General features: G+C 34.6%; 1 protein-coding gene across 1 annotated transcript; it reads left to right on the top strand.

Moving 5' to 3' along the window:
• Positions 1-3,270: 3,270 nt before the first annotated feature.
• Positions 3,271-10,510, top strand: LOC114391927 (E3 ubiquitin ligase PQT3-like). Its single transcript, XM_028352941.1, has 15 exons — positions 3,271-3,508; positions 3,953-4,049; positions 4,231-4,312; positions 4,400-4,566; positions 5,212-5,288; positions 5,384-5,440; positions 5,545-5,701; positions 5,781-5,929; positions 6,141-6,305; positions 6,399-6,698; positions 6,844-6,885; positions 7,004-7,259; positions 7,490-7,609; positions 8,101-8,176; positions 9,635-10,510. Exons 1-15 carry the CDS (start codon positions 3,343-3,345, stop codon positions 10,271-10,273), a joined length of 2,550 nt encoding a protein of 849 aa, XP_028208742.1. The 5' UTR covers positions 3,271-3,342; the 3' UTR covers positions 10,274-10,510.
• Positions 10,511-12,980: the final 2,470 nt, after the last annotated feature.

Genomic DNA, 12,980 nt, shown 5'->3' with positions numbered 1-12,980 from the left:
ATATTTTTTAATCAATTATTTTGTTTTAATTTTAAAAAATATATATATACATAATTTAATTTAATTTAATGGATAAAAATATATATCGAGAAATTATAAATTTTATTTTTTAATTAATTTTAAAATTTTACAATGTTTTAATTTAAATATACATTCTTTTTTATGTAGACTATAAGTAAGTTTCATTGGAGTCAATCATATTTGAGTAGGGTAGAACTATTATGAGTGACAAAAATTTTTCTCTAACTATTTAACACAATTGTATATCTAAGATCCAAATATGAAATCTCTTATAAGTCAAAATATCTCACACCTATTGATTCACGTATTTAATGATTAAATATATATTATTTTAATTGCATATTTTAGTTTCAATTGTTAATTTATTTTTCATATTATTATGTATTCAACTATTAATCTTAAATTACATCTTAAAATATTTTAATCAATTATGAAATAAAATTATATTCTTAAATAAATATCATACTTTTTATTGTACTCTTGATTATTGTAGTAATATTGTAGTGTATTTTTAAATATCACTGCATATCACTCCTTTAATTATCTTATATATGAAATAAATAACTAATTCATCAATCAAAACCATCAAGTATGTAAGTTAGTTAACTTAATTAAGAATATCATAAATTTAAGATAAATATTAACTATTGTCTTTAGGATATTGGTTAAAAAATTAAAAGAATTTTTGTTTATTGAAATGTGTAAAATTGTGTTATTTTTTACTTTTTTTTACATTCTCGTCTTCCTAATATAGACTTTCTCCTTTTAATTCCTTAACTATTGTCTTAGGAACATTGGTTAACAAGATCCTAAATTTAAATAATATTTAAAAAATACCCATAGAAAATAGTGATAATATTTAATAACACTACACATAATTCAAAGGGATGATGTTTTTTCCACCAAGAGAATGTGCTTGTATTGATAATAGGTCAATAAATACATTTACTCGCATAATCTTTCATTATAAATTGAGGATATAAAATAAATTTAGCAAGTATTACATCTTAAAAAGGTATAAATTAAGGATGTAAAATAAATTTAGCATGTAATAAAGGGAGTCCATGTTTCTTATAACCAGGACTAAAATAATAATTTTTTTTGCTTCTTATAAAAAGGATCGAAGAGGGTAATTTTTTTTAAAAAATATTATGATAAATTAGTATTTTTTTTTTGTCACTATGTTATTGGTATGAAATATCTGTTAACTTTGCCTAACTAATATCCAAAGGGAACTTAGCTATCATCTCTATTGATGATAAACTAGTGTGATGACTATTTTTTTTATGATAAAAGAATTATATAAATAATGTGATGACTATTTTATTTTATGAAAAAAATTATGTGAGTTGAGTCCTAAAGGCTCATAAGTGTTAGTGTAGTCCTTATAAGACTTAGAGTATTTACAAATATATTTAGAGATTACCAACAACCACGTCCTCACATCAAAAATGAAAATCAAACTCACATTCTTATCAAAATCACTTGAGTTTGTTTCTTATCAACTGTACAAATATTTATTGGTGTGCCATGATTAAAATGAACAATAAAATATAAAAAAATGTCCTAAACATAATAGTAATTTATTACAAAAAGATGTGATAGTTATCCTATTCAATTTTATTATATATGCCAAAGGAAAGATAATGGTGCGAACAAAATTTTAATGTTAAATGTTAAAACAAATGATTGATGTTGAAAAAGTAAATAACAATAAAAGAAATTGTTTACAATTATAAAGTCTCACATGCTTGAGTTAAGATTATGAGTCATTTATAAATACTTTTCTTTTCAACCATCGAGGAACATTTTACAAGAATTAAATCGTAATGATCATTAAATACCTAAGCGAACAATATTTTAAATATGATTACTTCAATAACAATTACAAATTTAAGGTTGAAACAAAAATAAAAAAATGATTTCTAAAAGAAAATAAATTGAATAACCAAAGATAACAAAAAGTAAAAACAACTAAAAATAAAATAAAAAGTAAGAAAAATATCAAAGTAAAAGAAACTATCATACAATAAATCAAATACCTTAATACGAAGGAACAAACTTTTAATGAATCAACTATCTTGTTTTAGTTTAAAAAGAGGGGGTTTCTCATCTATAATGGTCTTACATGGATTTAGAGTCTAATTTTTTTTTAAAATTTGAAACATTATTAGAAATAATAAAATACTATAAAAATAATTTGAAATAAGTACTGTAAAAGATTTGATAAAATTAATAGACGCGGATAAAAATCCTTTATTTAATGATGAATCTGCTTTAACGAATCAAGAAAATCTCTTTTAATTAATATCACTGATTTCTAGAGGGCGGTAATTTCCAAATCCAATGGCGCAAAAAATAAAAACAAAGACTCGTGAAGTTATAAAAACTAGACATTATTTCTATCTAGGTTTGTCTGCGAATTCCCCAAAACATCCAATCCCAAACCATCATCTTTCTTTCTTCTTTTTCTCACTCCCACCTCTCTTTTTTCTCTCACCCCCAATCCCAAACCCAAACCCTAGCTAGCTTCACCATGCGGTTCCAATCGCTCTAACCCTATCTCCTTTTCTCCACCAACGATCTTCGATCCGCATCGCCGTTCATTCGAATCGTCTCAGATTCTCCGCTGCTTCCACCACCACCACAAGGAGGAGGAGTTCCTCGCGATTCCCGCTTGAAGCTTTTCCGTCGCCGCCGACGATCGAAGAGATTCGCTCCGATTCCCAACGCGCCGTCGTCGAGGTTTTCACCGAAGGAACAAATCCTGTTGTTCCTCTTCTTCGATTCGATTGGATTGCACTGTTTTGCCCTAACTGTTGCCGCGACTTCTTCGGATTTCTGGTTTGAGAGGGCTTTTCTGCGCTTGATTCGAATTCGTCGGATTCTCATCCTCGATCGTTTGATAACGATCCTATTGCTCTGATTTCGAAAGTCTCTGGAAGGAATATCAATTTTCTCAGGATTCGGATTGCGCTCTGGTTTTTGCGAGGAAGTGAAGAAGATTCGGCATCAGGTTGCTCGTGAAGAATTCTGGAAGTGAAATCTCGCCGTCGTGGTGGTTCGATTTGTTCGATCTTAACTTTCGTAATCTGCAAGTTGAGGGAGAAAAAAAATCAGAAAAAGTAAAGAGAAGAGAAAGAAAAAGAGATTTGATATATTGTACTGTGTGATTTTTTTTTTTTTTAGTTTTAATAACAGGGGCCCTTTTTTGATATTATTTCAGAGGCCCTTTGGTTATTATCATCATCATCGTCCTTTGTTATTATTGGTTCTAAGATTAAAAAAATCTTTTTCTATAGATAGAAAGAGAAATATACCATGGCGGTGTATTATAAATTTAAGAGTGCAAGAGATTATGATTCAATTCCCATGGACGGTCCTTTCATCTCTGTTGGTACTTTGAAAGAAAAAATATTTGAATCCAAGCATTTAGGGAGGGGTACTGATTTCGACCTTGTGGTCACCAACGCCCAGACCAATGAAGGTTGGTTCTGATTTTTTGATTAAACTATTGTTTTTTTAATGACTGGGTTTTAGGCTTTTAATTCGGGGCTTAATTTTAAATTTAAACAATGAACCTTCTGCATATTATTCTTTAGCTTTAAGGAGGGGTTTCCTTGGATAAACTCACGGTATTTATCCTGTACCTCTCCAAGTACAGTTTTTTACTACTCCTATGAATCTATCTGTCATAAGTTTGAGTTGAATTTTACCTCCCACTCCCCTACAAAAGATAATAATAAAAAAAAGAAAATGCTTAAAATTAAAAGGGCATAGACTGTTGACCTGGGTATTAAGTAAGATGAAGTTTGGCTGCAATTACAGGTGCCCAACTTTGCGAAATTAGTATGGTAGTTAATATAGTAGGTTTTTGATGAATAGCATAGCATATTTACGGCATTTTATAGTTGTCTGTTTGGAATTTCAGAATATCTTGATGAAGAAATGTTGATTCCTAAAAATACCTCAGTGTTAATTCGTCGGGTTCCAGGACGGCCACGTTTACCAATTGTTACTGAAATAGAGTACTATCTCAAACCTTTAATCTCATTACTGCAGTTGAATTTTCACAATTAATCATGTGTTTGTAATTTTTTTAAAAAAGGGCACTCATCAAATTGTGTATAAGGCCACAACCAGAAACAGCATTGTTCGTTTGAGATGAATTCTGTTCTTGAGTTGCAACTGTCTTTTGTTTTTTTGCAGACAAAAGGTGGAAAATAAGGTGGTGGAATCTGAACCTGAAAACAGAAGCTTACCAGCTGAAGATCCATCTGCCATGAAATATGTGAGTCCCTTTTCTATTTCTTTTTGTCTTTTATGAACAATTGAGATGCAAACCCTTGGAAATTGAGCTCTTCATACAACTTGGCAGCCTGAAGATTCAGACTGGGATGAATTTGGCAATGATTTGTATTCAATTCCTGATCAAGTGCCTGTTCAATCAAGCAACTTAATTCCAGAGGCTCCTCCTCCCAACAAAGCTGATGAAGACAGTAAGATTAAAGCCTTTGTTGATACTCCAGCCTTGGATTGGCAACGGTGGGTAGAGTATCCTCCTTTCCTTAGTTGTGTTGTTTGGTGCATGTAGTCATCACAGAATGGAAATAAGTATGATGATAATAATCAATGAAACAAAAATTACTAATTCTTTCCCACCTACAAGAAAGGATGTTACCATCTCTTCAAGAGGAAATGGGGATTCCTGAACTCTGAAAAACCTGTATTGGAATAGATATTCCAAGTTTTTTTCCTACCAAACTAATACTATGTCAGGATATCTAGTGATGGGTGAAATGGAATGAGGTGGGGAGTGGATATAATGGAATAAAATTACCATATCAATGTTTGGATATTATAAGATGGAATGGGGAAAGTTTTCATTTTATTGTTTAAGGAATCAGAAGTGAATGGAATTGTAAGATTAGGGGAGTGAGGGAAGAGGAACATAAAGGTATCCAATGGAATGGGATGGAATAAACCCCATCAGGTTCCATTCCATTTCACCTTTTTTAAAAACAAATCAATGGCAACTAATGTCTTTCCATTTCCCACCACTCCATAAATTCCTACATAGTCCAAGGCATCCCCATTTCTATTGAAGATTTCTTTCTATGCAGCCAGATGTGTTCTTGTTTTGGCTTTATGATATTTATGTTATTTTTTTATTTCAATTTTGGCATGCAGTCAAGGTTCAGATTTTGGCACTGGTAGAGGCTTTGGAAGGGGTACAGGGGGACGGATGGGTGGTGGACGTGGTTTTGGTGATTCTCTGTCTATTCTAATATCTACATGTTTTCAGTTAATTGCTGTTTTTAATACTAATATGTTGATCACAACTGATGCTGAGGTCTGGCAGGGATGGAGCGAAAAACACCTCCACAAGGCTATGTATGCCACAGATGCAAGGTGCCTGGTATGTTGATGTTTCTGAACTTTCTAATCACTCTCTGCTTGCATATTGCTTCATAGCAATGAGAGTTTTCCCTGCTTACTCTTTTTTTCCCCACTTTTGTCTAGGACATTTTATTCAGCACTGTCCTACAAATGGTGACCCGAATTATGACATGAGAAAAGTCAAGCAACCTACTGGTATTCCAAGATCCATGCTGATGGTAAATCCACAAGGTTCCTATGCTTTACCTAATGGTTCAGTAGCTGTCTTGAAGCCAAATGAGTGAGTTCACCTTGATTATGCTTGTACATTCGGTCATATGTAGGCATGGAGTTGAATTTAATCTTTTCCTTGCAAACAGGGCTGCTTTTGAGAAAGAAATAGAAGGGATGCCATCAACACGTTCTGTTGGGGAACTACCACCCGAGCTCCGCTGTCCCTTATGTAATGATGTTATGAAAGATGCTGTACTGACAAGCAAGTGTTGCTTTAAAAGCTTTTGTGACAGATGTATGTTTTTCATTCATCTGTTGTATTTAGGGTTTTCAGAATTTGAATATTATGCATTTATGCTAATGTTTCTCTGGTTTGTAGTTCTTCCTCATCATGCAAGTACAGAACAGTTTAGATGTTTTATGTCTTCTCTGCTTTTTCTTGCTCTGATCTATTGTGTAAAAATCCTTTCTTGAAGCCATGTAATGTTATTTCGAAAATTCTTCAGGTATTAGGGACTATATTATCTCCAAGTCTATCTGTGTATGTGGTGCAACAAATATTCTTGCAGATGATCTCTTACCAAATAAGACATTACGAGATACCATCAATCGTATATTGGAGTCAGGCAATAGCAGTGCTGAAAATGCTGGGAGCACTTTCCAAGCTCAAGGTTATTGAAACTATTGATGTCTCTACTGTAGCTATTATTGATTATCATTTTGTCAATGCTTATATTTTTTTATTTCTGATTTTGAGTTTACAGATATGGAGTCTGCTCGCTGTCCGCAGCCTAAGATTCCATCCCCAACCTCATCTGCTGCGTCCAAGGGAGATCTAAAGGTTTCATCTGTTAATGAAAAAACAACAAATATACAGGAAACAGCAGATGATAGAAAGGCTGTTTCTGCTCCACAGCAGACATCAGAGCAAGTAAGGAACCCCAGAGCTGCTGATATATCCGAAGCTACTCACGAGTCTATGAGTGTGAAGGAACCAGCCTCACAAGGGAGTGCTCAGCAGGTTGAGGAAGAAGTGCAGCAAAAGTTGGTTCCTACTGAGGCTGGTAATATAGATTCATACACCCTATTTTTCTTGAATATGATTTGGCATAAAATTGGGAGATAATGGTGCAGCATTGCTCTGACCTGCAAAAATATCTCTTGTTGATGCTGTTGAGGGTGATCTCATTTGTTTTTTAAACTTTGCAGGAAAGAAAAAGAAAAAGAAGAAAGTTCGTTTGCCCCCAAATGGTAAATCTTCAGTTTCTTTTGGATTCAGTATCATGATAACATTTAGTGGTTGAGGGGGCATACTGAGGCTTTTTCCTTTTTATAATAATTTGAAATATGTTTTTTATTTATGTTGCAGATTTGCAGTGGAAAACCCCACATGACTTTGGGGCTGAGAACTATATGATGAATAATATGATGCCAATGGTTCCACCTCCTGGCTATAATTCGTACTGGAATGGCATGCAACCTATGGATGGATTTATGGCACCGTATGGTAATCCAATGCAAATGATGGGTTATGGTCTGGGCCCCTTGGACATGCCATTTGGTGGTATGCCACAAGACCCATTTGGCATGCAAGGTTACATGATGCCTGGTTTCCCGCCTCATAGGTACATATTAGCATGTTCTTTTAAAATTGAAATTCAGCACTTTCCTGCTGCCCCCTCTCACACACACAACACATATCCTGGACACTTTATCTTGTTGGTGCTTTAGGAGGGGTTTGAGAGTTGCAGATTGAACTCTTCTGGGGAATTTGGTTGCATGTTTGTGTGACCCTATGTCGATACATTGTTTTCTAGAATGTCTAATTGTAAGATAATATTATGACTGTGTTCAGGGATCTTGCTGACTTCAGTATGGGAATGAATGTTCCACCTCCTGTAATGAGTAGAGAGGAGTTTGAAGCCCGGAAAGCTGATATGAGGAGGAAGCGTGAAAATGATAGACGTCCTGAAAGGTACACAGAACCTCTCTTTGATGGCTGGTTGTCATGTTCTGATATGTTGTTGAGAATTTTGATTCACATTTAACTTATAAGTCGACCACTTGAAATTAGCAACATTTAAGACATTATCATCTGGCTTTTGAATCCTGTTTATTTTTTATTAAGAAAATTTAACCTCCTGCATATATTTAAGACTTCATCAGTGTTTCACTTTAACATTTTTTATATTGATTCTTGACCAAGGAAATAAAGATTTTTTTGGACATTATTTATTCTCCTGGTGAATTTATTATTACAGTCTGGCCCTCCTCCAAAATAAAGAACAGAGGGGTACTATGTTTTGGTAAAACAATTGCAAAAAACCCTACATGGGATATATACTTGTCATTGTTTCATGAACTTAGCTGCCAAAATTTTTAATTTAGTTTTCTGGAGTCTTGGACTTATCCCCAAATTTTGTTTCTCATTGCTTTTATAATGACTTCATTTTCTTCTCTGAACAGGGACTTCTCTAAAGATCGAGACTTTGGTAGGGAAGTGAGCAGTGTTGGGGATGTTTCTTCAATGAAATCAAAAACTGTATGTGCTTTTTATTGTTTTAATTTTGCTCTCTTTTTCCTTGGACTTTATGTGCCATTCACTTTTTTGGGTTTTTCTACCGGAACTTTGGCCAGAAACCTCAAGCCTGCAAAAGAGCACTGATTGAACAAGATAATCCCACCTGTTATTTATGTTCCTTAAATCATAGTAATCTTTGGCAGTTAAATATTTTGGCTTCATTTATTCATAAAAAGATTGGTTCAGTTGATCATGAAATGATTGAGGGAGCAATGCCCACGCGTCTCACCATAATCCTGTGGTGTAAACAGCAGCCAGTTTGTTTCAAAACCAAGAAGTGAATAGAGTTGCATCTGCACTACATGATGGTGCAGTGGTGTTATTAAATTTTCATGATCCCAGTGTCAGCATCTCTCGTGATCATTTTTGTCCAGACTTATGGACATAATTTAAACCATCAAACAGATTCTAATTATTTAAAACCTTAATTTTATCTTTGCAATGTGAAGCTTTTTTTTCTTTAGGCTGTGATTGGGTGGGCTGTCAAGTTTTTCTTCATTCATGCAAAGATTAATGGCTGATTTTTCTGCATCTGGCTTTCTTGCTGGTAATCAGTGTTTACTGATGAGGATGTTGTAAATTGGTTCATATCATCAAGTCTATATTTTGGATATATTATTTATTTATTTTAACCGTAAAATGTGTAGCATGTGTCTAATATTGTATGGAGTGTGAACTATTATATAGTCTTTAACCGTGGGTGAATGATTCCAGTGGGGGGTGCCTTTTATGCCCTTGGCTTGGATTCAGCTTGCCCCTGCGAATATTTAGAACCACCTTTTTTGGGCAAAGAATGGTCCATGTAGTTTTGGTAGAAGAACATCTTTTTTTTTTTTTCTTTTATTAATACAAACTTTTTTTGGTTCGGTTTTTTGAAAAAAAAAAAACTGAAGTTAATTATTAATTACTGTTGAGAGGGACACGTGTCTGGAAGCTGGAGGAGTGTCATGCTGTTGATTCTTTAGCTCGACTGGTTTAATTGGCTATGGGGCCCGAGTGGGCTTCGGTTGGGCCATTTCCCATCATGCTCAAAAATAAAATGAACTCTAGATAATTACGGTTGTAATGTCTTTTTTTTCCTATGTAACGAACGAATCGTGGGGGTTGTACTTGGCGTATGGTTACCTTTTTTTTGTTTGGTTGCTTTATATGATTTCCCACAAGAATTGAAGTTCCAAAAAAAGATTAAGATTGAAAAAATTGTCGTGATAGCAACAAAATTTATGAAAGGCATGCATTAGCTCTTGATAAGAAAAGGCCTACCTAGTAATTTCAAAGCTGTCCTTTCGAAAGAATTGCATTTTATTTGGGTCCAATTGCTGCTCGCTATGATAATTTTTTTTGACATATTATTATTTATTTTAATGAGTCAAATGTATTTAACGGCAGTTTATTTTTTTCTTATTGATTTTGGTGCAGAGGTCAATTCCACCGTCCTCGGGTAGCGATTACCATCAGCCCCGTTTCCGTTCAGAGCGACACTCACCTGATAGGTCTCCGCGCGATGTGGAACCTCCACCTCCACGCCCAACCAAGAGAAAGTTAGAGCACCACTCCGATCGCGAACGCGAAGACAGGGATCGCGACTATGAGCACGAGCGCCACCACCGCCGTCACCGATCGGAATCCTCATCCAGAAGGTCATCGGAACCAGTCGCCAAACCTTCATCCAATGCCGCTGCTGCTGCTGCTGCAGCAGCAGCAGCAGCAGCGGCAGCAGCCGCGGATCGCAAGCAGAAGGCCAGCGTGTTCTCCCGCATAAGCTTTCCTGCTGAAGAGGAACCTCCTAAGAAGAGAAAAGTCACCGCTTCTTCCACAACGGAACCAGCCGCTACCGCCGCCGCACCCAGTGCCTCTTCGGCACACCTAAAGACAGTGTCGAACGGTTACTACGAAGGGAGGAAGAGTAGCGGCGTGGCGGACTACGAATCCAGTGACGACGAGCGGCACTTTAAACGGAGGCCGTCGAGGTACGAGCCGTCGCCTCCGCCGCAGCCGGCGGAGTGGGAGGAGGAAGGGAGGCATTCGAGAGGAACGAGGGAGCGCAAGCATAGGTGAGTGGCAATTTTGATAGGCAGCCAAGGACGAAGGAAACGGACACCGAGAGACGACCAGACTCAACTTGTCTCTTCCGAACCTTGAAATAAACTTCTTGTTCTTTGAAGGAAGGGAATTTCAATGTAACTTTGCTGCTGTGACTGAATCCCGTCAATTTTCAATAATTTCTCCATGTAAAATTATAACTGTTTTATTCAAATCTAATTAATTGCTACCACCTCCTGCCTTTTCTCTTTCTATCATTTCTTAAGTTTATGTTTCTTTGTCAAGTGATTGAGACGGATAAGAATTTAAATATAAATTTCAAGATTTTAGCTACACTAACAAAATGGTTATTTATTCGACTACATAATGTCATTTAATATTAACTACATATTGATTCTTGAAGCGATTTTAACTGGATACTTTTTTTTAAAAAAATTATTCATGTTAAAATATCAATTGATGTGATTTTAAATAAAAATATTTCCATATTTGTTTCTATTTTTTTAATATTTAATTCCATGTTGAAGAATTGATTTGTGGTTTAAATCTTATTGAGTTGAATCAGTCTTAAGTAACATAATTTTGTGTTGATTAAAACAATTTGTAGCTACTTTTTCTATTAATTTGCTTTGAAATTAATAAATAAAATTTCAAACATAAATCACATAATTTCTTTGATAATAATAAATCACATAACTTCAAAATCTCAATTTAGCTGACAATCATCTAAACAAATACCGGACTATTTGCAATCTTTTTATAGGAGAATACCGGATTATTTTAGTCTAATGAAGTTTCAATGCAAATTCGACTAGAGTACTTGTTTTGCCATCAATTACATACTCTTTTCTTAGATTGTCACGTCAAATGGCTAAATAACATGGAAACTATTCTTTGTAACTTTGGATGGACGTGTATCATGTGATTCAAGAAGGGAAATTAAACACTCTACATCATTTGTCACTAAAAGGTCCACTTATACAGGATCTCTTCCATTCAGTACACATTATTATAACAAAATAACGTCAAAGCTACTCATTGTAGCTTAGGATGAATGCATGTAAAGTGGTTCAAGATATGAAATTATAAACTCTTAACTGTTTGTGCTAATTGGTCCACTTGGTAATGGATTTCTTTTATTCAGTACATATCACATTATAAACGAAAGCTAAAGATGTAAGTGCATGTTCAACATTGTCTCATGTTCTCCCTGTAAAATTAAGAGTGCGGTAGTATTCCATCCAACAAGTTACAATATTTGAGAATCCCTTAAAAGTAGATTCTGTAGTTAGTTTTTTTTTTTTAATCTTCGAGATAAAGCTAATAACATTGGGTCTCAAAATTTTACTATTGTACACACAAGTTTGCTCCTAGCTATACAACCCAACTAAAACAAATGACCTCAAACACTTTTGGTTCAGTCTCAACATTAAAAATGCTTGTAGCAATAACTAAGAGTGTGTTTGCGAACCAGTTGCATTGTTGAAAAAAAAGAAGCTTCCCTAACATAGTTTTAGCTTTTGTGTCTTGAAGCGCATGTTTTTCCATTGAACATGGATTTCAACGCTTAACCAAACACACACTTAGACTTTGCTCTCGTGATTTCTAAAGATTACTCTTAAACTTGCGCAAACTCTATATAGGGTCTTTGTGCGACTAGTACTTTTTCATTTAAACATTTATTTAGTTTTCTTCAATCATATGAGATGTGGATATTTTATTCACTAGCAAGATACTTTTTTGTTCGTGATGAATTTATTAGAAATCTCGCGAGAAAGCAATCTCAATTACATATGGCAAAAGTGGCACAACTATGAAATCAGGAGAAGAAGAAAATATTCTACGTGGTGCATCTAGTTCTAAACAAAATAAGAGTTTCTTTTTATCGATGTTCTTGGGAAATTTTTGCATACTACTACATGTTTGGTGGCCCAATGAACAACATCTTGTTCCAGAAATTACCCAAATGCTTTTTGGAATCTTTTTCCTTTGGTGTAAGAAATCTAAAAAAAGCTCAATTCGATTTACTATCTCAATAAAAGTGATGTGCCCAACAAGAGGATGTTGGAAAGTAACAGTTGATCCAACCATGCAAGTGTGGTGTGACATACCTCCTTAATGTTAGTACATGTCAAGCCAAGGCCTCACTGTGTGCTAATTGGAAGTCGCAACATTATACTAAGTTCCTCACATTGTGGTCGATATTATCAATGAGGTATTTGTTTGTGGGACATTGTATGCTCTAACTTACTTTTTTAAGGATTTGAACTATTCCTACATCCTTCTCTCTTCAATCACCAAGTCAACATTATAACTCTGTATTAATATCCTTAATTGCTCAAGTTCATTCCCAAGTGGTTAAGGTGGTTTTGGAGGTTGTTGTAACTCAACAATGTGCCCTTAAAGCTAGTGTATGAGTTTGTCCTCAGGATCAACCATTGAGACTACATTATTGACTATGGCTTCGCAAGTTGTATGTTTAACTAGTGGTGAAAGCAAAGATGGAGTAGGACCAACATGAATATTGTGAGGTAATTTTACTTCCTACAAATATTCATCCAAAATGGCCTTAAGTCACGTAGTATGATGTATAGTATTTACTTTGCAAAGGTTGGAATTAAATTTACCATATTCTCACAACAAATGGGTGCAATATGTAATAAAAGTCCACTTATTATAAAGACGTTAGTTGTATTTACAGGAATCTTTTTTAGGTACATTT

This window comes from Glycine soja, chromosome 17 (genome assembly GCF_004193775.1).
Source record: "Glycine soja cultivar W05 chromosome 17, ASM419377v2, whole genome shotgun sequence".
Lineage (NCBI taxonomy): Eukaryota > Viridiplantae > Streptophyta > Magnoliopsida > Fabales > Fabaceae > Glycine > Glycine soja.
Note: the sequence above shows the minus strand (reverse complement) of the source record. Positions and strands in the feature narration are given on the sequence as shown.

What these genes read in the sequence shown, in the direction of transcription:
- LOC114391927 (XM_028352941.1), top strand. Translation starts at nt 3,343, where the DNA reads ATGGCGGTGTATTATAAATTTAAGAGTGCAAGAGATTATGATTCAATT. An exon ending in CCACAGATGCAAGGTGCCTG is followed by an intron (nt 5,441 to 5,544) that starts GTATGTTGATGT and finishes ACTTTTGTCTAG; the next exon opens with GACATTTTATTCAGCACTGT. An exon ending in AGTTCGTTTGCCCCCAAATG is followed by an intron (nt 6,886 to 7,003) that starts GTAAATCTTCAG and finishes TTTATGTTGCAG; the next exon opens with ATTTGCAGTGGAAAACCCCA.